Source organism: Scyliorhinus canicula, chromosome 4 (assembly GCF_902713615.1).
Source record: "Scyliorhinus canicula chromosome 4, sScyCan1.1, whole genome shotgun sequence".
Taxonomy (NCBI): Eukaryota; Metazoa; Chordata; class Chondrichthyes; order Carcharhiniformes; family Scyliorhinidae; genus Scyliorhinus; species Scyliorhinus canicula.
In genome coordinates this window covers 178,199,522-178,227,277 of record NC_052149.1, presented here as the reverse complement: position 1 = coordinate 178,227,277, position 27,756 = coordinate 178,199,522, and the positions used below count along the sequence as shown (strand labels likewise).

The 27,756-nt window shown below is 48.7% G+C and overlaps 1 protein-coding gene across 5 annotated transcripts in view; it reads left to right on the top strand.

The window, feature by feature from the left end:
- rnf44 (ring finger protein 44) overlaps nucleotides 1-14,497 on the top strand; it is a 181,857-nt gene extending 167,360 nt beyond the window's left edge. For all 5 annotated transcript variants that reach the window (XM_038795622.1, XM_038795620.1, XM_038795619.1 and 2 more), the window contains one exon: nucleotides 13,095-14,497. In XM_038795622.1, the coding sequence (XP_038651550.1) occupies nucleotides 13,095-13,152 (58 nt within the window). In that variant the 3' untranslated portion in view covers nucleotides 13,153-14,497. The remainder of the gene's footprint in view (nucleotides 1-13,094) is intronic.
- Nucleotides 14,498-27,756: the final 13,259 nt, after the last annotated feature.

Here is a 27,756-nt window from a genome sequence, read left to right as displayed (position 1 = left end):
TTGTGGCCTCTACTTTGCTGTCTACCCCTCTATCTTTTGACTCCCTTGTTAGTCCAGAATCTATTTAATTCAGCCTTAAAAATATTCAATGACCTGCCCTCCACTGCCCTCGAAAGGGAATTCCACTAACACCTGGCCCTCAAAAGAAATTAATTCTCCTCACCATCTTATTTTTAAGCTCTGTCCTCCAGTTCTAGTCTATCCTGTAAGGGAAAATATCCTTTCTGCATCCTCGGCTTAACTGGAGGTGAGAGTGACTATCCCTGATATCAAGGCTGCATTTGACCGAGTATGGAGTCATACCTAGCACAATGGAAGGTGGTGGTGATTGTTGGAAATCAATCAGCTCGGCCCTGGAAAATCATTGCAGTAGTTCCTCAGGATCGTATTCCAGCCCCGATTGCCTTGAGCTGTTTCATAATGTCCTGCTGTCCAACATAAGGTCAGAGGTGGGATGCTGACTTCCGGTTGCGGTGATGTGGAGCTAAGCCGCACGTTCGGTGGCTCCCGCTATTTTTGGTCTTTCGGGCTCTTTTAAGGGCCCGTAGCGGCGCTGGTTGAACTTTTCCCGGCGTGGGAACATATCTGCGTTTATCTGCCGGTGGATGGACTGGACCAGGAGCGGGGCGGTCAAAAAATCGGCTCTGGAGCAAAGAAAGGAGCGAGGCAGGAAGAACAAGATGGCGGCGGGCGGGGAAGTGGCAGCAGTGGGCGCAGGAGCAGCAGGAGCTGCTTCAGAGAGCTGAAAGCGGAACTGCTGGAACCGCTTAAGGCCTCACTGGATAAGCTCATGGCGACTCAGACGGCTCAGGGTGCAGAGATCCGCGAGTTACGGCAAAAGGCCCCGGAGAACGAGGATGAAATCCTAGGCCTGGCAGTGAAGGTGGAATCGCACGAGGCGCTCCACAAAAAATGGCAAGCGAGGATGGAGGAGATGGAGAACCATTCCCGCCGGAAGAACTTGCAGATCCTGGGCCTCCCGGAGGGGCTGGAAGGTTCGGAGTTGGGGGCCTATGTGGCCTTGATGCTGAACTCGCTAATGGGTGCGGGGTCCTTCCAAGGGCCCTTGGAGCTGGAGGGTGCCCATTGAGTGTTGCTGAGAAAGCCCAGGCCGAACGAGCCGCCAAGGGCGGTGCTGGTCTGTTTTCACCTCTTCGTCGACCATGAATGTGTGCTGAGATGGGCTAAAAAGGAGAGGAGCAGCAGGTGGGAGAACACAGAGATCCGGATTTATCAAGACTGGAGCGCGGAGGTGGCGAAGAGAAGGGCTGGTTGCTGATGGAAGGGCCGAAGGGGAATAGATGGTGATGGGGGAGTCGGGATGGGGATCTGCCACCGTGGGAACAGGCCGTGGGGGTACTGCGAACACGTGGTGGGCCGAGGGAGAGTTATGGCTGACCGGCGCAGAGGGAGGAGGAATAGCCCCCCGATTCGGCTGGTCACATGGAATGTAAGGGGGCTGAATAGGCCGGTGAAGCGGGCCCGGGCGATTGCGCATTTGAAGGGGCTGGGGCGGATGTAGCTATGCTACAGGAAACGCACCTTAGGGTGTCGGATCAGGTTAGGCTGAGAAGAGGGTGGGTTGGACAAGTTTTCCATTCTGGGTTAAATGCGAGGAACAGGGGTGTGGCGATTTTGGTGGGAAAGAGCTTGTCGTTTGTGGCGTCGAGCGTGGTGGCGGATAGCTGTGGCAGATACGTAATGGTGAGTGGTAGACTCCAAGGGGAGCGGGTGGTGCTGGTCAATGTGTACGCCCCAAATTGGGACTTGCAGGCTTCATGCGGCGCATGCTGAGCCGGATTCCAGATCTTGAGGCGGGGGGGGCTTGATAATGGGAGGAGATTTTAATACAGTGCTGGACCCAGCACTGGATCGTTCTAGGTCCAGGACCGGTAAGAGGCCAGCGGCGGCCACAGTGCTGAGGGGGTTCATGGACCAGGTGGGAGGGTTTGAGGTATATGAGGCCGGGAGATGGAGAGTTCTCATTTTTCTCCCACGTCCATAAGGCTTACTCCCGGATCGACTTTTTTGTCTTCAGCAGGGCGCTGATTCCGAGGGTGGTAGGGGCGGAGTATTCGGCGATAGCCATATCCGACCACGCTCCGCATTTGGTGGACCTGGAGCTGGGGGAGGGGAAGGATCAATGCCCGCTGTGGAGGTTAGAGGTGGGGCTGCTGTCGGATGAGGAGGTATGTGGGCGGGTCCGGAGGTGTATAGAGGGGTATTTGGAAACTAATGACAATGGGGAGGTGCAGGTGAGGGTGGTCTGGGAGGCATTGAAGGCGGTGGTTAGGGGGGCGCTGATTTCTATTAGGGTACACAGGGAGAGGGGGGAGAAAAAGGAGAGGGAGAGGTTGGTGGAAGAAATGGTAAGGGCGGACAGGAGATATGCGGAGGTCCTGGAAGAAGGGCTTTTGAGGAAACGTAGTCGGCAAGCGGAGTTTGACATAGTGACCACCCGGAAAGCGGAGGCGCAGTGGAGGAGGGCGCAGGGGGTGGTATATGAGTACGGGGAGAAGGCAAGTCAGATGCTTGCCCACCAGCTCCGGAAGCGGCGAGGGAGATAGGGGGAGTTAGAGATGTAGGAGGGAGTCTGGTGCGGAGTGCAAGGGGCATTAACGGCGTGTTTAGGACCTTTTATGAGTAGTTGTACCGCTCAGTGCCCCCTGGGGAGGAGGGTGGGATGGACCGCTTTTTGGACAAGCTGGAGTTCCCGAGAGTGGGGGAGGAGCGGGCGGAGGGTCTGGGGGCCCCAATCGAGTTGGAGTAGCTGATCAAGGCGATGGGGAGTATGCAGTCAGGGAAGGCACCGTGGCCTGAATTTTACAATAAGTTTTCAGACCTGTTGGGCCCGCTGTTAGTCAGGACCCTGAATGAGGCAAGGGAGGGGGGGGGGGGGGGGGCTTGCCCCGACGATGTCTAGAGCATTAATTTCTTTGATTTTGAAGCGGGATAAGGACCCCCTCCAGTGTGGTTCTTACAGGCCAATCTCGCTCCTCAATGTGGACGCGAAGCTGCTGGCCAGGAGGGTGGAGGATGTGGTCCCTCAGGTCATTCACGAGGACCAAACGGGTTTTGTGAAGGGGAGGCAGCTGAATGTCAATGTACGGCAGCTTCTTAACGTCATAATGATGTTGGTGGAGATAGTGGCATCGATGGATGCGGAGAAAGCTTTTGACAGGGTGGAGTGGAGCTACCTATGGGAGGTGTTGAGGAGATTTGGGTTTGGTGAGGGATTCATTAGGTGGGTGAGGCTGTTGTATAATGCTCTGGTGGCGAGCGTGGTGACGAATGGGAGGAGGTCGGAGGACTTCAGTTGTCCCGGGGGACGAGGCAGGGGTGCCCCTTGTCTCCTCTGCTCTTCGCGTTGGCGATCAAACCCCTGGCCATGGCACTGAGGGAATCGAGGAACTGGAGGGGGAGGGGGGGAGCACCGGCTGTCGCTGTACGCGAACGATTTACTTCTGTACATTGCAGATCCGGCGGGGGGAGGGGGATGCCAGAGGTGATGTGGATCCTGGGGGAGTTTGGAGACTTCTCTGGCTATAAGCTCAATGTGGGGAAGAGTGAGCTGTTTGTGGTGCATATGGGGGACCAGGAGAAAGAGATAGGGGAGCTCCCGCTAAAAAGGGCAGAGAGGAGCTTCAGATACCTGGGAGTCCAGATAGCCAGGAACTGGGGGGCCCTGCATAGGTTAAATTTCACGAGGCTGGTGGAGCAGATGGAGGAGGAGTTCAGGAGGTGGGATGTGTTGCCACTCTCCCTAGCGGGCAGGGTCCAGTCGGTTAAGATGACGGTGCTCCCGAGGTTTTTGTTTCTCTTCCAGTGTCTCCCCATCTTGATTCCGAAGGCTTTCTTTAGGAGGGTTAACAGGAGTATTATGGGGTTTGTGTGGGCGCAGAAGACCCTGAGGGTGAGGAGGGTATTCTTGAAGCGAGGCAGGGAGGTGGGTGGATTGGCGCTGCCCAACCTGTGTGGGTATTATTGGGCGGCGAACGTGGCAATGATTCGTAGGAGGGGGATGGAGCCGCATGGAAGAGGATGGAGGTGGCGTCCTGTGTGGGCACGAGTCTAGAGGCACTGGTGACGGCCCCGTTGCCGCTCCCCCGGCAAGGTACTCTTCGAGTCCAGTAGTGGTGGCTACCCTCAAAATCTGGGGGCAGTGGAGGCAGCATAGGGCGAAAGTGAAGGCCTCGGTTTGGTCCCCGATACGGGGGAACCGCCGGTTTGTACCAGAGAGGATAGATAGGGGGTTTTTCAGTTGGCACAGGGCAGGTATCAGGCGGATGGGGAACCTCTTCCTAGACGGGAAGTTTGCGACCTTAGAGGAGTTGGAGGGGAAGTGGGGTCTACCCCCAGGGAATTCCTTTAGGTACATGCAGATTAGGGCGTTTGTTAGGCGGCAGGTAGCAGAGTTTCCGCTATTGCCGCCAAGGGGGGTTCAGGATACGGTGCTCTCGGGGACGTGGGTCGGTGAGGGTAGGATCTCGGTAATTTATCAGGTGATGCAGGAGGGGGAGGGGGCCTTGGTGGAGGAGCTGAAAGCGAAGTGGGAAGAGGAGTTGGGGGAGGAGATTGACGAGGGGACGTGGACGGATGCCCTGGGGAGGTTGAATTCCTCCTCCTTCATGCACACGGCTTAGACTAATCCAGCTAAAGGTGCTGCATAGGGCGCATATGACTGGGACCAGGCTGAGCCAGTTCTTTGGGGGAGAGGACAGGTGTTCGGGGAGCCCAGCGAATCACACCCACATGTTTTGGGCGTGTCCGGCGTTGAAGGGTTTCTGGAAGGGGGTGGCGGGGACCTTGTCCAAGGTGGTTGGTTCCAGGGTGGAACCGGGCTGAGGGCTCGCAATTTTTGGGGTAGCATCGGAGCCGGGAGTGCATGAGGCGAGAGAGGCCGGTATTCTGGCCTTTGCGTCCCTAGTAGCCTGGCGCAGGATCCTTTTGCAGTGGAGGGACGCAAAGCCCCCGAGCCCGGAATCCTGGATCAACGACATGGCTGGGTTCATTAAACTGGAGAGGGTCAAGTTTGCCCTAAGGCTTGTCGGTGCAAGGGTTCTTCCGACAGTGGCAGCCTTTTCTTGATTTCCTGGCGAAGCATTAGAGGGTGGTCAACTTGAGCAGCAACCCGGTGGGGGGGACTATCGGTTCGTTATGGGGGTTTGTTCTTATGGTTCTTCTCTTATTACTCTTTCTTGTTGTTAATTTATTGTTTTTGTATTGGGGGGGAGGGGTTATTGTTTTTCTCTTCTCTTTGTTGAGATCAAATTTGTTGTTGGAAAATTTGAATAAAAATTATTTTTTAAAAAAAGAAGTAGGATGCTCACGGATGATTGCACGATGGTCAGCATCATTCGCAACTTCTCACAGTAAAGCATTCCATGTCCATATGCAGCTAGACCTGGACAATATTTGGGTTTGAGCTGATAAGTGGCAAATCCATTCGTGCAACATAAGTGCCAGGCAATGACCAGCTCCAACAAGAGAAAATCTAACTATCTCCCCTTGACATTCATTGGCATTACCTTGGCTGAATATCCCACTATCAACATCCTGGGGGTTACCATTGACCAAAAACTGAATTGGCCCAGCCATATAAATACTGTGGTTATTAGAGACGATCAGAGGCTGGGAATTCTGTGGCTACTACATCAACTCCTGACTCCCCAAAGTTTGTCCACACTCTGCAAGGCACAAATCTGATGGAATATCTGTCCTTGCCTGTAGCTACAACACTCTTAGATTGACACCATCCCAGGCAAAGTAGCCTGCTTGATTGACATCCCATCCACCAACTTCAGCATTCTGTCCATCACTGATGCACAGTGGCAGCAGCAGGTGCCGTTTACACGATGCACTGCAGCAACTCACCAAGATTCCTTTCAAACCCATGGCCTCGACCACCGAGAAGGACATGGGCAGTGTGGATACATCACTAACTTCAATTTCCCCTCCAGGCCACACAGCAGCCTGACTGTCATTCTTTCGCTGTCACTGGGTCAAAATCCTGGACTTCCCTCCGAACAGCACTGTGGTTGTTCCTGCAACACATGGACTGCAGCAGTTCATGAAGGTGGCACACTGCCACCTTCTCGAGGGCAATTAGTGATGTGCAATAAATGCTGATCTAACCAATGATGCCCACACTCCATGAACAAATAAGGAAAAGAAACCTGGGACGTCTTCTCAGTAACTTAAATGGTTCAATAAGATCACCTCTCACTCTTCTGAACTCCAACAGATACAGGTCCAACCTTTTCTCATGAGACAAACCCTTCATCCCAGGAATCAGTTGAGTGAACCTTCTCTGCAATTCTAATGCAATTATATGCTTTCTGAATAAGGTGACCAAAACTGTATACATTACTCCAGATGTGATCGCACGAACTGTAAAAAACATCCCAACTTTTATATTCTATTCCTCTTGAAATAAACAATAACCACCCATTGCATTCCTAATCACTTGCCGTACTTGCATATTAAGATCTTGTGTTTCAAGACAAGACACCTAGATCCCTTTTGTACTACAGGGTTATGGAATCACTCTCCATTTAAATCAATATGATGTGGAGATGCCAGCGTTGGACTGGGGTGGGCACAGTAAGAGGTCTTGCAGCACCAGGTTGATGTCCGGCAGGTTTATTTCGAATCAGTGGCTTTCGGGATGCAGCCCCTTCATCAGGTGGGTGGGGGGTGGATCCACGGCCACGTGTGGACGGGGTCAGTGGTGCAGGGTGGTGCTTTGGTGTGAGTCTTTGAGGGGGTTGAGTCTTTGCAGGTCCGGGCGGAGCGACTGGAGAGAGGGATGGTCACAGGTTGGGGAGGCGCGAGTTGTCTCGGGACGGTTGGTGCGACTTTACGGGCCCAGGCCAGATGTAGGGGGGGGTGAGTGGTGGGGCATGGGTTGAGGCTGTGCACATGCGTGCGGAACTTGGCTGTCAGTTTCTGCTTGGCGACTCAGACTCGCGCTCAGGCTCACCATGGACTACTCTCCAGAATAAGTTGCATTTTTGGACACGTGCATCTCCATCAAGGAGATCATTCACCTTAGCACTTCACTTTACCGCAAGCCCAGGGATAATCTCACGATGCTCCACTTCTCGAGCTTCCATTCTAAACACATATGGACAAGCCCTCTGTATACACAGGATCTACTCGGAGGCGGAATGTAACAGACATCTACAGGCGCTGAAAGATGCCCTCGTAAGAACGGGATATGGCGCTCGACTCATCGATCGACGGTTCCAGCGCTCCACAGAAAAAAACGCACCAACCTCCTCAGAAGACAAACACACAGGACACAACCGACAGAGTACCTATCGTCATCCAGTACTTCCCAGGAGCGGAGAAACTACAACATCATCTTCGCAGCCTTCAACACATCATCGATGAAGACAAACATCTTGCCAAGACCATCCCCACATCCCAGTACTTGCCTTCAAACAACCGTGCAACCTCAAACAGACCATTGTTTGCAGCAAACTACACATCCTTCAGGAGAACAGTGACCACGACGCGCCACAACCCTGCCATGGCAACCTCTGTACGACGTGCCAGATCATCAACATGGACACCACCATTACACATGAGAACACCACCCACCAGGCACGTAGTACATACTCGTGTGACTCGGCCAACGTTGTCTGCCTCGTATGCTGCAGGAAAGGATTTCCCGAGGCATGATACATTGGTGAGACCATGCAGACACTGCGACAACGGATGAACTGACATCGCGCAACAATCGCCAGGCAGGAATGTTCTCTTCCAGTCAGGGAACACTTTAGCAGTCAAGGACATTCAGCCTCTGATCTTCGGGTACACGTTCTCCAAGGCGACCTTCAAGACATTTGACAATGCAGAGTCGCCGAGCAGAGGCTGGTGGCCAGGTTCCGTGCGCATGGGTGCGGCCTTGGCTGGGACCTTGGATTCGGGTCTCATTGCATTTATCCCCCCACCGTCTGGCCTGGGCTTGCAGGGTCCTGCCAGCTGTCCTGGCTTGGGGCGGTTGACAACTCTTTGGCCTGTGGTTGTCCCTCTCTCTGGTTGCTCCATCTGGATCTGTGGAGAATTGATTGCCTGCGGATACTCGCGTTCAGGGTGTTGTCTTGCATCATTGACTTTGTGTGCATGGTTGTGGAGCCCACCTCTTCACTCGCCAGGTCGGGGAGCTGCGCTCCGAGGGCTGGTGGTTCGAGACAGACCGGTTGGACTTTGACCTGGTGTTGTAAGACTTCAAATAAATACACTGCTTTTCAATTTTTCCTGCCAAAGTAGGCAAGCTCACATTTCACACATTATATTCCATCTGAGAATTTTTTTACCTATTCACTTTACCTGTCGATGTCCCTTTGTAGACTCATTACTCGCACAGTGGAATGACACAGCACAGTGGTTAGCACTGTTGCTTCACAGCACCAGGGACCCATGTTCGATTCCCAGCTTCGGTCACTGTCTCCACGTTCTCCGTGTCTGCGTGGGTTTCCTCCGGGTGCTCTTGTTTCCTCCCACAAGTCCCGAAAGACGTGCTTGTTAGGTGAATTGGACATTCTGAATTCTCCCTCTGTGTACCCAAACGAGCGCTGTAGTGTGGTGACATGGGGATTTTCACAGTAACTTCATTGTAATGTTAATGTAAGCCTACTTGTGAAACTAATAAAGATTATGATTATTATTAGCTGCATTTGCAACTTGCTTTCCGACCTATCTTAGCCATCAGCAAATCTAGCTATCGTACATTAGTTCCTTTCATTCAGGTCATTAATATAGGTTATAAATAGTTGCGGCCCCAGCACTAATCCCTGTGACATTTTACAGGTTGCAACTTGCCAATCTGAAAATGTCCCCTTTTTCCAACTCCATTTCCTGTTAGCCATAGACATAGAACATACAATGCAGCAGGAGGCCATTCGGCCCATAAAGTCTGTACCAACCCACTTAAGCCCTCACTTGCACCCTATCCTCCTAACCCAATAACCCCTCCTAACCTTTTGTGGACACTAAGGGCAATTTTGCAAGGCCAATCCACCTAACCTGCACGTTTTTGGACTGTGGGAGGAAACCGGAGCACCCGGAGGAAACCCACGCAGACACGGGGAGAACGTGCAGACTCCGCACAGACAGTGACCCAGCAGGGAATCAAACCTGGGACCCTGGCGCTGTGACAATGCTAACTTCTATGCTACCGTGCTGCCCACTTTTTCCAAAGCAATTTTCTGTTATCCAACCAATCCGTTAGCAGTGCTAATAACGTTACTTCCTACACCATGAACTCCTGTTTTGTGTAGTAACTTTTGATGTGGCATTTTGTCTTTTTGAAATCCAGGAGGAGCACCATATGTTCCCCTTTATCCACATTGCTTGTTAGTTACTCAAAGAACTCTCAGTCAAACATGATTTCCATTTCACTAAACCAAGGCCTGATTGCATTAACATTTTCTATGTGCCCTGCTATAACATCCTTTATTATAGATTCCGTTAATTTCCACATGACAGGATGTCAGGCTATAACTGGCTTTTAGTTTCCTGCTGTCTCCTTCATTTCTTTCTTGAATAGAAGAGTTACATTTGCTATTTACTAATCTAATGGGACCTTAGCAGAATTTAGGGAATTTTGGAAAATTAAAACCAATGCATCCACTATCTAAGCAGCCATTTCTTTTAAGACCCGAGGATGAAGACAGCTGGACCTGGGTCCTTATCAGTCTTCAGGTCGAATGATTTTCTTTGTACACTTTCCCTACTGACTGTAATTGTTTTAGGTTCCTCTCTCCATTTCACTTCTTGATTTACAATTATTTCTGGGATGTAATTTGATCCACAGTGACCATTTCCTCATTTCCCATTATTAAATCCGCAGCACTCTGGAAGACCAGCACTAGCTTAATTGCGCTTTTCCTTTTTAAACGCCTGTAGAAACTCTTTACTGTCTGTTTTTATATTCCTAGTTTGTTTTCTCCCCATAATTTTAATCAGGGACAGCACAGTGGCACAGTGATTAACACTGCTGCCTCACGGAGCCGAGGACCCAGGTTCGATCCCAGCCCTGGGTCACTGTCTGTGTGGAGTTTGCATATTCTCCTCGTGTCTCGCCCCCAAAACCCAAAGATATGCAGGGTGGATTGGCCACTTAATTGAAAAAAAAATGGGTACTCTAAATTTATTTATTTTTTTGTTAATTTTAAATCATTCTTTGCTGTTTTTATATTCCATCTAATCTCAACCTGGTACTAATTTTGTGGAACTTTTCTTTCAATTTTATACTGTCTCTAACTTCCTTGGTTAGTCATGAATGCATCGATTTCCTCGAGTCTTTTTTTCTTACTGAAGGTATCTTGATTGAATCTTATGAAATATCTCCTTGATTATCTTCCACTATATCTCCGCTTTAGCCAACTCTGTACTCATACCCTTGTAATTGCTTTTATTTAAGTTTAGTCTTAGACTCCCTCTTCTCTACTTCAAACTGAATGCGAGTAATCATATGATCATTGCTTCCGAGCGGCTCTTTTACTATGAGTTCATTTATTAATCCTGTCTCGTTGCTCATTACCATGCCTAGACTAGCCTGCTCTTTGGTTGGGTCTATAATGTTCTGAAAGCACTGCACAAACTATCTTCCAGTCTACTTTTACCAATATGATTCTTTTTATTTCTGTCGTCTTACTACTTTTGCAACATCTAGTCTTATCTTCTGGCGCACTCTTAAGTTTGTACCCTCTGTCCCTTCCTGCCACACTCATTATCATTCCCTTATTGCTATCTTGCTCTCTTGCTTTGGCCCCTCCTTTTAAGTTATCACATCTTCTGTCACTTCATCCCTAAACCCCCCCCCCCCCCCCCCCCCCCACCTGTACAGCTTCCCATTTCCGCAGTACTGGTGCCAGTGAATTGAAAAGTAAGTATGTCTGCCCTTTGATAAGGACACAAAAGGTGTGCAGAATAGCCCAGGTATGGACTCTCCAAAACCCTGTTGAATTGAAGCACCGAGTCCTCACTCCTGTACTGCTTGATTGCTTGCTGTATCTGCATGCTAACTTTGTGAGATGTCTGAGAACAACAAAATATCAGAATATCAACATTAAACATTTCCCACCCATTTGTGTTCTTCCATTCAAGCTGCACATCCTAAGATCCTGTTTTTGTTTTTCACCACAGCTCCTGGCTTATCACTGTAACCCCACCTAAACCCTTTCTCATATACTGTTACCATTTATTACATCTCTCCAGCTTCATAGCTTTGCATTTACTGAATGATAGCTTCCCTTTTTCACCAAGTATTTGTCTATCCAATCGCGCAAGATAATTGATCCCATGCCATGCCACACCTCACTTCATTACCAGTGGCCTACTTGGAGAGGTTTATTGCCACCTATTACTCCAAATCCCAAAATCCATCAAAGAAAGAATAACAAAACTTTGATTTATGGAGTGCTTTTCATGCCCTCAAGATACTCAAAGCACCACAACCAGCAATAATAATCTTAATTAGTGTCACAAGTGGGCTTACATTAAACTGCAATGAAGTTACTGTGAAAATCCCCTAGTCGTCACATTCCGGTGCCCGTTCTGGTACATTGAGAATTCAGAATGTCCAATTCACAGCACATCTTTCGGAATTTGTGGGAGGAAACCAGAGCACCCGGAGGAAACCCACACAGACACTGGGAGAACATGCAGACTCCACACAGACAGTGACCCAAGCCGGGAATCAAACCTGGGTCCCTGGAGCTGTGAAGCAACAGTGCTAGCCACTGTGCTACAAAGTACTTTTAAAATCGAGGCACTGTTGCAAGAAAATGCAAGAACCAATATGTGCACAGCCGCATCCCTCAAAAAAACAATGTCCTGAATAAATGAACGGATCGGTTTTTGGTAAAGTTACAGACTGATTAATGTTTGGCTAGATTATTTCATGGGACATGGGCTTCACTCGCAAGGCCAGCATTTATTGCCCTTGCAAAGGTGATGGTGGGCTGCCTTCTTGAACCGCTGCAGTCCATATGGCGTAGGTACACGCCTAATGCTGTTAAGCAAATTCCATGAATTTGATCTCGGGACAGTGAAGGAATAGCGATATATTTCCAAGTCAGGATGGTGTGTGGCTAGGAGGGGAACTTGCACGTTCCCATGCCCTTGTCCTCCTAGATGGTAGAGGCTGCGATTTTGAAAAGTGTTGTCGAAGGAGCTTGGTGAGCTGCTGCAGTGTATCTTGTAGGATGGTACACACTGCTGCCACTGTGCTTCGGTAGTCTTGGCAGTGAATGTTGAAAGTGGTAGATGGAGTGGACTTGAATCTCTAACCATCTGATTCAGAAGTGTGTGTGCTACCACTGAGCCAATTCTACAAACCGAAAGCACCAATCCTATTAAACTACTCCCTGTAATATCCCATTGGTGTCTCCCTTAATCCTTTGCAATCTCTGACTCGGCCTATATGGTATCCACTCAAAAAGCTTCCCTTCGCTTTCCATACTTTCTACCTTGTAAGTAATTAATGCATGTGAAACGTGTGGCCGAAGTTTAAAGAAACTAAATTTATCTTGGAGACATGGGGCAGCGTTCACCCTCCCACCAGTATTACTCGAGCCTTCCCCTTGAACAATAGCAATTGATGATCTTATCTGGAGATGTGTTCCCCTGTTTGTACTTCGATTTGATAACTTCACAAAATACTTAATTTCTAGGCAGAAATACTATTACTTGGTTCATTCTATTATGTTTTTTTAACCAGTATTGATAAGCTTGTACATCTAGAGATACCAGTATACTTTTTCTCTGAATTTGTGAATTGTCTCATTCGCTGCTCTCAATTTTTGACACAGTTCCTGCATCGATTGATCCTCTTAGTGTCTATTGATATCCGACCAATTTCATTTTTCACCTTCTTTGATTCATTTTATGAAGTTTCTAAGAGCCTTGTATCTTGGGTAATATCTATATCTTTGCGTACAGTATAGCACCAAGCAGTGTATTCATCCAAAAAGTCATCAGTATGTTATCGATATCTTCTACAGTGAAGCTATAGTGCTCATGGGATAATTGTTATGTAATTTGCAATAGCAAAACTAACTTATTGTTTCTTCTTTACCCAGACCAATCGTACATGTCCTATCTGTCGAGCTGATGCTTCTGAAGTTCACCGAGATTTAGAGTAAAGCCATTTCCGCAGCACAATATTGAAGACGTTACCTAGATGATGTGGGAGAGCACACTGTTCACCCACTCATCTGTGTTACCTTGAGCCTTCCCCTTGAACAACAGCAATCTAGGATCTTATCTGGAGTCCTGTTACCTCTGTTTGCACCGTGCGATTTGATGACTTCAGCAAACACCTAGTATCTTCGCTTAGAAACAGTTATGGAGTTGTGTTGTACTAACATTGTGTTCCAAACTCCAAAGATTTTAACCTGCGTGTATTTTGATGTGTATTAACATTTTATAGTTTGTATGATCATTCCAAGTATTGACACGAAATTTGAGGGGTTGTGATTTCATCATTTGCTCGAAAAGAAACAGTAGGTGGAAGACGATGGGGTACTCTGCCCAATAAACCCTCCAGCATACTGTACTGATGGAGCGAAGCAGGATGTTTGAGAAGTGTGAGTGTGCGTGCGCGTGTCTGTATGTTATCTGTGTAATGTCTGAATGTACCTATCCATGTTTTCTTGTATTTGTACCATACACTGGTCTAGTTCTCTTGTGTGCCTTTGCACACACTATCCTAACCACTTCCAAAATATTTCCTGTATCGTTTGCATGAATAACAGTGCGTGAATGTGTTTGAGTGAAAGATTAGAGGAGGGAAAATATTTAATGTGCACATATGCATGCGTGTCCAGCCAGCTTGGACTGGTGATGACTAGCTCTATCCAGCTGTGGGTGGGGGTGGGAATCTGTGCTCAGCTATTACTGCCATGCACTGTACTGCACACATACCTAAGCTCACAGCCTTTGTGGTGCAAAAATTATTCCAAGCAGCTGAATTATTTAGGATTTGTGGTTGTTGATTGCTCTGTAGATGCCACCAATTGTTTACCAATGATTTATGTGGTGGGATAGTGGATTGTTTACTGTTTTAATTAGTCCTGACCTGAGGGACGGTGGACTCTGTAGGAGACCCATTGGCCAGGGGCCAGGGCCCTGTGTTCTGTGTTAGGAAGATTTTTGCTTTGGTACTTGCACAGTTACAGTTACCTCATTTTGCCATGTATGTATTTGAAATTTGCTAATATATATATAGGAAATGGTTCTGATGCTAAACATTTTGTGTTTTCATCCCATTTGAATCATATTGTTGTAGCATTTAACATAACTAGTTATAATGTATTATACATCTGTAAACCAAATTGTTTCAGAGACGAAATTTTTAACAGATTTGTACTTTTTTTATGAAAGTTGCTAGTTATGCTTTACCAGGTAGTGCAATCATTTTTTATTGTTGTGGCTGATTTGAGAGGGTTGTTCACTAATAAATGTATGATGTATACCAACGTAACCATGTTCTGTGGCTGAATTTCATTTTCCATCTTCAGAAAACGTAATCCTGACACTTAGCCTTAAGGGAAGTAGATGAATTCATGCTGTTTGCTGTCACGCCCCGGGCACAGGTGTGTGGAAAATAACTAATGCTAAGACATCAGTGTTCTGTGTATAAGATGAAAGCACAGCTATTATTTTCTCTTCCCAGACCCAAATAAGAATGTATGTGCAGATTAACTTTCCACTTAACAGGTTTGGGTGGAGGGATAGTAAATTGGATTGGGGTTTGCTCCAGTTTTTCATGAGTAACCTGAAGGAAAGTCAGTGGTGTAGTCACTGGATTAGTTATCCAGGTGACAGGATGTGCTGAGAAGTCACACATCAGGTGGCTCTCCTCCCGCAAGCCTGAAAAATAGGCACTTTTTGCCCCTAAAATGCCACAAACGATATAAAGCAACCTCACATCACTAACAAAACAAAGAAAAAAGTCATGATGCCAAACAGCAGCCAGTCCAGAGGATGAGTGGAGAACAGGAGTGGAAAAAACCTGGATAAACAGCAAGCAACCAAACCGAGCAGCGCACGAGGCGATGAAACTCTGACTTTGCCAGATCGACAGGAACTGATCCACCGCACGGGAAGACCCCCACACCAGGGGATGGGTGGAGGATGTTCCCCTTGAGACTTAAACGGACACAGAGGAAACAAAATCAGATATACAAGCTTTGGTGAAGGGTGCCGTGGTCGAAGCTCTGGCTAACATGCCCTGGACAAAGCCAAAAAGCGAGTGGAGGTCCAGGAGGCAACAATTAAAGTTCTGGAGAGGGTTGCAACTGACCAGAGCAACTGGATTGTCGCCTTGGAAAAGGAGGTGGCAAAGCTGGTCGCCTCACAAGGCAACCTGAGAGGAAAGGTCAAGGACCAGAATACTGAAGGAGGCAAGAGAGGAAATTGCTGAGGCCTTGAAAGAAATCTTTGGATCCTCACTGTCTTCAGGTGGTGTCCCAGAGGACTGAAGAATAGTCAATGTTGTTCCTTTGTTTAAGAAGGGTAGCAAGGATAATCCAGGGAACTACAGGCCAGTGAGCCTTACGTCAGTGGTAGAGAATATACTGGAGAGAATTCTTCGAGACAGGATCTACTCCCATTTGGAAGCAAGTGGATGTATTGGTGAGAAGCAGCGCAGTTTTGAGAAGGGGAGGTCATGTCTCACTAACTTGATAGAGTTTTTCGAGGAGCTCACAAAGATGATTAATGCAGGTAGGGCAGTGGATGTTGTCTATATGGACTTCAGTAAGGCCCTTGACAATGTCCCTCATGGCAGACTGGTACAAAAGGTGAAGTCACAAGGGATCAGAGGTGAGCTGGCAAGGTGGATACAGAACTGGCTGGGTCATAGAAGGCAGAGAGTAGCAATGGAAGAGTGCTTTTCTGATTGGAGGGTTGTGATTTGTGGTGTTCAGCAGGGATCAGTGCTGGGACCTTTGCTGTTCGTAGTATATATAAATGATTTGGAGGAAAATATAACTGGTCTGATTAGTACGTTTGCGGATGACACAAAGATCGGTGAAATTGTGGATAGCAATGAGGACTGTCAGAGGATACAGCAGGATTTAGATCATTTGGAGACTTGGGCGGAGAGATGGCAGATGGAGTTTAATTCGGACAAATGTGATGTAATGCATTTTGGTAGGTCTAATACAGGGAGGGAATATACAGTGAATGGTAGAACCCTCAAACATATTGACAGTCGGAGAGATCTAGGTGTACAGGTCCACAGGTCACAAAGGGGCAACACAAGTGGAGAAGGTAGTCAAGAAGGCATACGGCATGCTTGCCTTCATTGGCCGGGGCATTGAGTATAAAAATTGGCAAGTCATGTTGCAGCTGTATAGAACCTTATTTAGGCCACACTTGGGAGTTCAATTCTGGTCGCTACACTACCAGAGGGTGCAGAAGAGATTTACCAGGATGTTGCCTGGTATGGAGGGCATTAGCTATGATGGGAGGTTGAATAAACTCCGTCTGTTCTCACTGGAACGACGAAGGTTGAGGAACGACCTGATAGAGGTTTACAAAATTGAGGGGCTTAGACAGTGGATAGTCGAAGACTTTTCCCCATGGGTAGAGGGGTCAATTACTAGGGGGCATAGGTTTACGGTGCAAGGTGCAAAGTTTAGAGTAGATGTATGAGGTAAGTTTTTTTTTTTAGGTAGTAGGTGCCTGGAACCCGCTGCCGGAGGAGGTGGTGGAAGCAGGGACGATAATGACGTTTAAGGGGCATCTTGACAAATACATGAATAGGATGGGAATAGTGGGATACGGACCCCGGAAGGGTAGAAGATTTTAGTTTAGATGGGCAGCATGGTCGGCGCAGGCTTGGAGAGCCGAAGGGCCTATTCCTGTGCTGTACTTTTCTTTGTTCTTTGACCAAGAGAACTGGTTGAGGCAGCAGAATCTACGAACCTGGAGGGGATCAAAGGTAAGAACCCCACAGTTTGTGGCCCAAATTCTGGGTAACCTGGTGGAAAGGGACAGCTTCCCCATCCCATCAGAAATCGACAAAGAGTGCACCGGTCACTCCAACCAAAACTGGGGAACAGCCGAAGGCGATAATTGCAACGATGTACCAGGACCGGGAAAGAATCCTGCGTTGGGCCAGACAATTCAAAAGCTGCAACTGGGAAGGTTACAAGATCCGCATCTACCAGGACACTGGGGCTGACCTGGCCAAGCACCGGGCTGAATTTAACAAAGCAAAGGCCGTGCTGTACAGAAACGGCATGATATTCGGAATGCTGTACCCAGCCATGCTCTGGGTCACCTTTCAAGGCAGGGAGAACTTTTTCACAATCCCTGCGGTCGCTGACAAGTTTGTCGCAGAGAATTGACTGGAGAAGCATCAGCAATGAACAGCCCACAGAATGAGACTCTTAGAACGCAATGTTTTAACATAAAGGTTTTCTCCCTTTTGCAGCCAACAGTAGACCATCGCCACAGAGACTACTTTACATGAGAGAACACTGCCTCGTTTGGGGACGAGAGTGGGAAGGATGAGCGTGTACAGCTAAGCACAGGGGAAGGTGAGGGAGCCCAGAGATTGGGTAACGTGAGGATGTGCAACAAGCATTGGGAGGGATGCCACCACACCAGCAAGGGAGCTAGCACTGGGATTCATGAAGACGAGAGTGGCTTCAGGGCCTTCCTTGCAAGGAAGGCACCTGGGTGGGTGGGGGACTAGACAATGGGCACAAAGGGATAACTAGGGGAAGAAGCAAGCGGAAGGGGGGGGTTAGCTACGGATGGAGGGGGTGGGAGAAATGACGGGAGGAAGAGAAGATATAAGGGAGAGATATGTGAAGAAAGATAGAGGGCGTTAGACTGGCTAAAACAGGCCACACTTGGAACAAGATGGCGCTGCAAACAACCACTTTGCAGGGTCCCTGAACAATGGGAAATCTCAGAGCGCAAAGGCTCACCCAAATGGTAAACACACAGTTGGTGGCCATGTTGGGTGCCCAATGGATAAAGGGAAACCCTGGAGCGCAGGGGCCCGGCCACATGGGGAGAACATTGACCGTGGCCTACTTGGATGGCCCCATGACAAAGGGTCACCTTGGATTGCAGGGGTCGCCTAACAGTTAAGTGCAGCTGATCCTGCAGGAATGGGGGGGGGGGGGGGGGGGGTCGAGGGGAGACAAAAATCCCCCATCGGATTAGTCACCTGGAACGTCAGGGGATTTAATGGCTCAGTAAAAAGATCCAGAATCTTTGGCCACCTGAGAAGCATGGAAGCCTATATTATCTTCCTCCAAAAGACACCTGAGGTAGAAAGACCAACTGTGGGTAAGGGACAAGGGGGTAGCCATTTTGCTAAATAAGAGGATGACGTTCACAGCAACAAAGACGGTCACTGACCTGGAGGACAGTACGTCATGGTCAGTGGTGTCCTAGACCGGGAGCTGATAGTCCTCGTTACGTTAACGTGTACATTCCCAACTGGGACAACACAAATGTGTACGCTCCCAACGGGGACAACACAGGAGTTTATAAAGAAGACCATGGGGGAAATCCCAGACATAGATCCTGACTGATCATGGGGGTGGGGGGGAGAGAGAGAGACGTTAACTGTGTGCAGGACTCGCAGATGGACAGGTTGAACCCCAAAACAGGAAGGAAATCCAATATGGAAAAGGAACTCGGCCTATTGATGGACCGGGGGGGGGGGGGGGCCATGGCATTTACCCACGGCGTTTACCCACGCAGGCTAGGAGTTCTCCTTCTCCCAAGGACATAACGACTATTCTCGGATCGACTTATTTGTCGTGGGGAAATTGGTGCTTCCAGGGCTAGTCAGGGCGGTTACTCCACGATCGTAATCTCCGACCGTGCTCCACATTACATGGGTGTGAGGTTGGACACGGCCCTACTGGCTGATCAGGCTTTTTGCAAGAAAATATCACAGACGAGTATATTACTAATAACCAGAATAGGGAGGTGTCACCCTCCATATTCTGGGAGTCACTGAAGGCTGTGATCAGGGGGGAAATGATCGCTTATAAAGCAAGGAGAGACACGGAACAGAGGGCAACTAGGCAACACGTACCCGTACCAGCCTCCCCGAACAGGTGCCGGAATGTGGCGACTAGGGGCTTTTCACAGTAACTTCATTTGAAGCCTGCTTGTGACAATAAGCGATTTTCATTTCATTTTTTTCAACAGCTAGTCTACTCCATGCTGGAAGTAGACCGGTGATACAGTACTCTTGAGGCCCCGACCGTAGAAATCCTGGCTGAGAGGAAAAAGCTACAATGGACTTTGACCTGCTCTCCACGATTAAATCAGTGCACCAACTCTGCCAGGCACAAAGGACTCTGTACTGGTACTGTGGCGAGGCTAGCTGCCTGTTGCGCACCTGCGAAAGCAGGCAGCATGTGGGAAATAGCACAGAGCAGGGCAACAAAGGCAAATCCGTAGCAGAGCCAGGCAAAGTTAGCGAGGCCATTGAGACCTTCTACCAGGGGCTGTACACCTCGGAGCCCCCAGCAGGGGACTTGGGGATGAAGAAGTTCCTTGATGGACTGGACATGCCAGTCGTGGGGGAGGACAGGAAATGGAGCCTGGAAGCACCGCTAGAACCTGGAGAGGTCATGGAGTGTATTAGCTCCATGCAGGCGTGGAAGGTGCCTTTGGAAACCAGACGGTTTCTAAAGTTGTGCAGGCAAGGTGGATTGGCCACACTAAATTGCCTCTTAATTGAAGAAAAGAAAGAATTGGGTACTCTAAATTTATATAAAAGGAGGAGGCATATGACATGCATAGGCATCTGGCATCAAGTGGATCCCTTGAAGAATATAGAGGTTGTCAGAGTAGAGTTAAGAGGGAAATCAGGGCGGCAAAAAGGAGACATGAGATTGCTTTGGTAGATAAGGCAAAGGAGAATCCAAAGCACTTCTACAAATACGTAAAAGGCAAAAGAGTAACGAGGGACAGAGTAGGGCCTCTTGAGGATCTACAAAGTCATCTATATGAGGATTCACAACAGATGGATGAGATCCTAAATGAATTTCTCGTTCGTTGGTACTTACTGTTGAGAAAGGCATGGATGTTAGGGGACATGGGGAAATAAATAGTGATGTCTTGAGTGTGCGTATTACAGAGAAGGAGGTGCTGGAAGAACTAAAACGCATCAAAGTAGATAAATCCCTGGGACCTGAGGAAATGTATCCCAGGATGTTGTGGGAGCTTTGGGAGGAAATTGCGGGTCGACTAGCAGAGATATTTGCATCGTTGACAGCCACAGGTGAGATGCCTGAAGATTGTAGGGTAGCAAATGCTGTGTCTTTGTTTAAGAAGGGCCGCAGGAAAAAGTCTGGGAACTACAGACTGGTGAGCCTAAGGTCTGTGGTGGGTAAGTTGTTAGAAGGTATTTTAAGAGACCAGATCTACAGGCATGTAGAGAGGCAAGGATGATTAGGGGCAGTGAGCATGGCTTTGTGAATGGAAAATGTTGTCTCACGAATTGGATTGATTTTGTTTGAAGGGGTAACCAAGAAGGTAGATGAAGGCAATGCAGTTGACGTTGTCTACATGGACTTTGGCAAGGCTTTTGACAAAGTACCGCCTGGTAGGTTATGCATAAGGTTAAATCTCTCCGGATCCAGGATGAGGTAGCCAATTGGAGACAAAATTGTCTTGACGACAGAAGACAAAGGGTGGTTGTAGAGGGTTGTTTTTCAAACTGGAGGCCTGTGACCAGTGGTGTGCCTCAGGGATCAGGGTTGCGTCCACTGTTATTTGTTATTTATATTAATGATTTGGATAAGGCATGTTTAGTACATTTGCAGATGACACCAAGATTGGTGGCATAGTGGACAGTGAAGAAGGTTATCCATGATTGGACCAGTGTGCCGATGAATGACAGATGGAGTTTAATTTAAATAAATGTGAGGTGATGCATTTTGGTAGATTGAATTGGGACAGGACCTAATCAGTTAATGGTAGGGTGTTGGGGAGAGTTATAGAACAAAGAGATCTAGGAGTACCGGTTCATAACTGCTTGAAAGTGGAGACACAGATGGACAGGGTGGTGAAGAAGGTATTCAGCATGCTTGATTCCATTGGTCAGAACATTGAATACACAATGCAATCGGGTAAGGCCCCGGTACCGGATGGGTATCCGGTCTTTATCAGACTTTATTTAACTTTATAAGAAGTGCTCGGGGTTTTAGGACTGCTGTTGGTAAGAGCCTTCTATGAAGCAAAGGAGTTGGGTGTGCTCCCCTCAACGTTGTCAAAGGCGTCGACCTCCCTCATTTTAAAGTGGGATAAGGACCCGGAAAGTTATGTCGTACAGGCCTGTTCAATGTGGATGCCAAACTATTGGCAAAGATACTGGACACAAGGATCGAAGACTGCGTCCCAGGGTAATAGGGGGTGACCAGACGGGGTTCGTTACAGGGCATTTGGTGACTAACATTAGGAGGTTGCTTAATGTAATTATGATGCCTCCAGAGGGGCGTGAGGTGGCGGTGGCCATGGGCGTAGAGAAGGCCTTTGATCAGGTGGAGTGGGAATACTTATGGGAGGTCCTGGGGCGATTTGGGTTAGGGCAGGGATTTGTGGATTGGTCTGGTTGCTATACCAGGCACCGGTTGCGGGTGTTTGGACGAATCGGGTGAGATCAAATTATTTGAGGTTGCACCGAGGGACGAGGCAGGGCTGGCCACTTTCCCCACTGTTGTTTGCCTTGGCTATAGAGCCATTGGCATTGAGAGCGTCGAGGGTCTGGCAGGCTATAGTACCCGGGGGGGGGATGTCGAACACAGGGTCACACTCTACGCGGACGATCTGCTTCTGTACCTATCGGACCCGCTGGGGGAGTTGGAGGGACTATGGGGATATTAGAGGAATTCGGCCGGTTTTTGGGCTACAAATTGAATATGGGTAAGAGTGAGGTCTTTGTGGTACAGGCTAGGGGGCAGAACAAGAGACTGGGTGAGATGTCATTCTTGGTGGTGGTGGGGGAGCTTTCGGTATTTGGCTATCCAGGTGGCGCGGGAGTGGGAGCAGCTACAGAAGCTGAATTTGGGTCGGCTGGTAGAACAGATGAGGGGGACTTTCGGAAGTGGGATGCGCTCCTGTTGTCATTGGCGGGTCAGGTACAGACATTTTAAATGACGGTCTTCCTGAGGTTTTTGTTTGTTTTCCAGAGCCTCCCAATCTTTATCCCAAAGGCATTCTTCAAAAAAGTGAATGCAGAGATCTTGGGATTTGTTTGGATGGGTAAAACCCCGCGGGTGAAAAAGGTGCTGCTGGGATGGGGGGGTGGCTGGCCCTCCCATTAATTACTACTGGGCAGCGAATATTGTGATGGTCAGGAAGTGGGTAGTGGGGGAGTGGTCGGTGTGGGAGCAGGTGGAGGCGGCATTATGTAAGGACACGAGTTTGGGGGCATTGGTAATGGCATCTCGCTGACTCGGTACTCCACAAGCCTGGTTGGAGTGGCAGCACTGAGGGTGTGTGGACAGTGGAGGCAGCACATGGGGTTAGAGGAGGGGTTGGTGTGGGCACAGATATGTGATAACCACCGGTTCGCTCCGGATGGGGGTTTTCTGAGATGGCAGCAGTGATCGAGAGATTTGGGGATCTCTTTATTGATGAGGGTTTCCCGAGTCTGGAGGAGGAGTTTGAGTTGCCAGAGGGGGAAATGGGTTCCGGTATCTGCAGGTGAGGGATTTTGTGCAGAGGCAGGTTTCGACCTTGCCACACCTGCCGCCCCAGGGGCTACAAGATAAGGTGGTGTCGAGAATGGTAGGAGAGGGAAATGTCTGAGAGATCTAGAAGGAGCTGATGGATTGGGAGGGAGCCCCGATAAGGGAGGTGAAGAGAAAGTGGGAAGAAGAGCTGGGTGGGGAGTTGGAGGCTGGGTTATGGGAGGAGGCCCTTAGGAGAATTAATGCATCCTCATCGTGCACTAGGCTCAGCGTGATGCAGTTTAAGGTGGTCCACAGGGCACACAGGACTGTGGCCCAGATGAGCAGGTTCTTTGAGGGGGTGGAGGATAGTTGTGGGTGCTGTGCGGGGGGGGGGGGTCCTGCGAACCATGTTGATATGTTTTGGGCATGTCCAAGGCTGCGGGGTTTATAGTAGGGATTTGCTGACATGTCAGAGGTTTTACAAGTGAGGGTGGTGCTGAGTCCAGAGGTGGTGATTTTTGGTGTGTCGGAAGACCCGGGAGCCCAGGGGGTGAGAGAGGCCGATATCCTGGCCTTTGCCTCCCTGGTGGCCCAGAGACGGATCTTACTAGGATGGAGGGACTCGGAACCCCCGAAGTCGGGGGTATGGGTTAGTGACAATGCGTGGTTTCTCAGACTTGAGAAAATAAAATTTGCCTTGAGGGGTTCATTGCAGAGGTTTGGTCGGAGGTTGCAGCCGTTCATCGACTTTGAGAAAAATTAATCTGTCAGCAGGGACGGGGGGGATGGGAAAGGAGAGGCATGGGAGAGACAAGTAAGGACAGGAGAACCAACGGAGGGGTGGTTGGGGTTTGTGCTCGGTGGGTTTGTTGGTTGTATTGTTGTGTTTTCGTTTTTTGTTGACATTTGATGTTGAAAATTGTTAAAATTATAAATGCCTCAATTTTTCCTAAAAAATAGAATATTGAATACAGGAGTTGGGATGTCTTGCTGAAGTTGTACAAGATATTAGTAAGGCCACAGTTGGCATACTGTGTACAGTTTTGGTCTCCCTATTATAGAAAGGATATTATTAACCTAGAAAGAGTACAGAAAGGATTTACTAGGATGCTCCCCGGGCTTGATGGTTTGAGTTATAAGGAGTGGCTGGATAGACAAACTTTTTTCCCTGGAGCTTAGGGATGAACTTAGAGGTCTATAAAATAATGAATGGCATAGATAAGGTAGATAGACAACATCTTTTCCTAAAGGTAGGGGAGTCTAAAACTAGAGGGCATAGGTTTAAGGTAAGGTAAGGGTGGCACGGTAGTACAGTGGTTAGCACTATTGCTCCACAGCGCCAGGGACCTGGGTTCGATTTCCGGCTTGAGTCACTGTCTGTGCGGAGTCTACACATTCTTCCCGTGTCTGCGTGGGTTTCCTCCGGGTGCTCCAGTCTCCACCCACAAATCCCAAAAGACATGCTTTTAGGTAATTTGGACATTCTGAATTCTCCCTCAGTGTTCCCGAACAGGTGCTGGAATGTGGCGTCTAGGGGATTTTCACAGTAACTCTTTTTTTTAATATTTATTTATTCTCCTTTTTCGCATTTTCTCCCCAATTTAAACCCACCAACAATAAACAATAATCAGTAACAAATATGTCAATCCCCATATCAATAACAAGATTTTCACAGCAACTTGATTGCAGTGTTAATATAAGCCTACTTGTGGCAATAAAAGATTATTATTATAGCATAACAGAAAAAAGTCATGGAATCTGAAATGGCCATTCTTTCCAACAATTTTTATTTGAATTTTAGGTTCTCGTTGCAGTGAATGTTGCCACTGCAAAACACCACCCTTCATGATCAACTGATGAGTAAAGTTTTCTTTGCAATAATGGTTTTCAAACATTTAAGAGTGCAAACAGTGACATGCTCCTGCAGAACCTCTACTAAATATTGACAATTCTGCGAGACTGACTGTGCTAACTTCCAAATGATGATGTTACTAGCCAAAGGAAAAATATTACAATTGCAGTAACATTTTATTAATTCAAATAGTGCTACAAATGAAAATCAAATGGGCAAATATGATGACTTCTTGGTGCTCCCAGTTTCTCCTTCAGGACCAGCATTTCCTCCTGTATTGTTTATTTATTTTGTTATTTTAAAAATAAATTTAGAGTGCCCAATTATTTTCCCCCTAATTAATGGGCAATTTAGCGTGGTAAATGTCATAATATACATCCATGTACATAATGGAGGTGCAGACAGGCAGTGATTGACACACAGGATGACCAGTGAGCACACACAACACAGCCAATCACCAGACGGGACACAACCACTATAAAGCCAGAGGGCACCAGTTTTCCCGCTCTCTCGGGATCCAGCCTCTGAGACAGTCAGAGCGCGTGAGCAGCAGCCAGCGCAAACACCATGTGGTAGTCAGTTAGTCTGGTCAGGCTAACCTCAGGTCTCCAGTCAAGTCAGCATAGTGTCAACCCACAGTTAAGCATGTAATATAGTTAGATGTTCAATAAAATTGTGTTGCATCTCAAAGTGTTGGAAGCCTGTCTCTCTCTCTCTGCCCTGCATCAAACGCAGTCCACATAGACCCAGCCTACCAACACATCATGGTACCAGGTCTGGATGCTGAGAATTGACGGACTCACCTGGAGGTAATCAGCGTTGACCAGCAATCAGCCATCCGGTAACATGGACAACATCCACCCTCCTCCGCATCGCCGGCAACCTCGGTGCAAACTGGAAGATTTTCAAACAGAAGTTCCAACTCTATCTCGAAGCCACCGACCCGCATGGCATGCCAGGAGGATCGCACTATTCCTCTCCACAGCCGGGGACCATGCTATCCACATCTACAACTCCCTTACATTCGCTGAAGGCGAAGACAAGACCAAATTTAAAGCAGTCCTGCTGAAGTTCGACAGCCACCGCGACATTGAGGTGAATGAGAGCTTTGAACGGTACATTTTCCAGCAGAGGCTTCAGGGTAAGGATGAACCTTTTCAGTCCTTTTTGACCCATCTCCCCATCCTCGCGCAGTCATGTAAGTATGACTCGACAACTGATTCCATGATCCGGGATCAGATCGTTTTCGGGGTCCACTCCGATTCCCTTCGCCAGCAGCTTCTGAAAGTCAAGCTGCTCACCCTCACTATCGCCATCAAAACGTGCGTTCTCCACGAGCATGCTAACAACCGGTACTCCCACATCAGGGCAGCAGAAACGGCAAAGCTAAACCCCACGAGGCAGAACGGGTGCAGGCCATCATACAAATGCAGAGCCTGAGTCTTGATGAGAGTGGCCATTTTGCGCGCCTTTCCCGGGCTCCCAGCGCATGCGTGCCACGACCGAGGGGACGGCGAGACCGACGACCAGCCTGCGCAGGTGCGTACGTCATTCGACCGCACTGCGCATGAGTGTTGGCGCCATGACGTGTCCGAATTGTGGATCCGCCCATTTAAAGCGGCAATGTCTGGCAAACTTACAACGCTGTCTACAGTGTGGCAAGCTTGGCCACTACACAGCCCTTTGCAGATCTGCTCCATTGCCCAGCGATCCTAGCCACGGCGCAGGAGCGTCCGTTCGATACAGCAGGCCGTGCCAGACTCCGACCCCGACAGCCCACCAGATCCTGATGCCGAATGCCTCAAATCCCCATTCCGGGTGGGCATCATTACTAAGCATGCGCTGCCTTTCTCAAAGATGGTGAAACACCTCCCAATCCGGGTGTGCTATCCCTACAGTTAACAAAGCTTGCATCAGTTTCAAGCTGGACACCGGCGCTTCAGCGAACCTCATTTCGAAATCCAATCTCGACACCATCCGTGTCAGACCAAGCATTCTTCCACCGGCCTGCCAGCTCCTTGACTACAATGGCAATGCCATTGCTGCCAGTGGCTCATGCCAACTTGGAGTATCCAATAGGTCACTTAAAGCAACGCTGCGATTTGAGATCGTAGGACCTGACAGAGCTTCCCTGCTCTGTGCTCGGGCCTGCAAACACCTAAACCTGGTTCAACGAGTCCACACCATGTCATCCTCACAGGCGATGGCCTCACCTGAGCCTTCCAGGCTCAAATTGATGACATCATAGCGCAATACCATAGCGTATTCGAATGTATGGGCACACTCCCATGCTGATACAAAATCCTGCTGAAGCCCTGTGGTTCACGCACCGCGTCTGGTGCCGGCACCCCTCAAGGACCTCAAGCAGCAGTTGCAAGACCTCCAGGACCAGGGCGTCATATCAAAGGTCACGGAATCCACGGACTGGGTTAGCTCCATGGTTTGCATCAAGAAGCCGTCATGGGAGCTTCGAATCTGTATCGACCCCAAAGATTTAAACCTCAACATCATGAAGGAATATTACCCAATACCAAAACGAGAAGAGTTGACCAGCGAGATGGCTCATGCCAAATTCTTTACGAAGCTGGATGCCTCCAAGGGGTTCTGGCAAATACAGCTGAACGCATCCAGTCGTAAGCTGTGCACATTCAATACCCCGTTCAGTCGCTACCGCTACAACCGAATGCCATTATGGCATCATCTCTGCCTCAGAGGTATTTCACCGCATAAAGGAACAGATGATGGAGGGCATCAAGGGGGTGCGAGTGTACGTTGACGATGTTATAATCTGGTCCACAACTCCTCAAGAACACATCGATCGCCTCAAGCGGGTATTCCACAGGATCTACGAGCATAGCCTCCGACTCAGCCAAATGCTCATTCGGTCAATCAGAAATCAAATTCCTTGGTGACCACATCTCGCAGCAAGGCGTGCAGCCAGATGCGGTGATCAAGGCATGCAAGGAAACTTTTGCCAGACATTGGATACTACTCACGGTGATGAGTGACAACGGCCCCTGTTTTTACAGCCAGGAGTGGTCTGATTTTGCTCGGCTATACAACTTTTGGCACGTCACATCCAGCCCCCACGACCCACAGTCAAATGGGAAGGCCAAGAAAGGGGTCCACATCGTCAAAAGATTATTATTTCAGGCTGCAGACTCGGGCTCCGATTTCAACCTGGTGCTGTTGGCACACAGAGTGACCCCTCTGTCCACTGGGCTG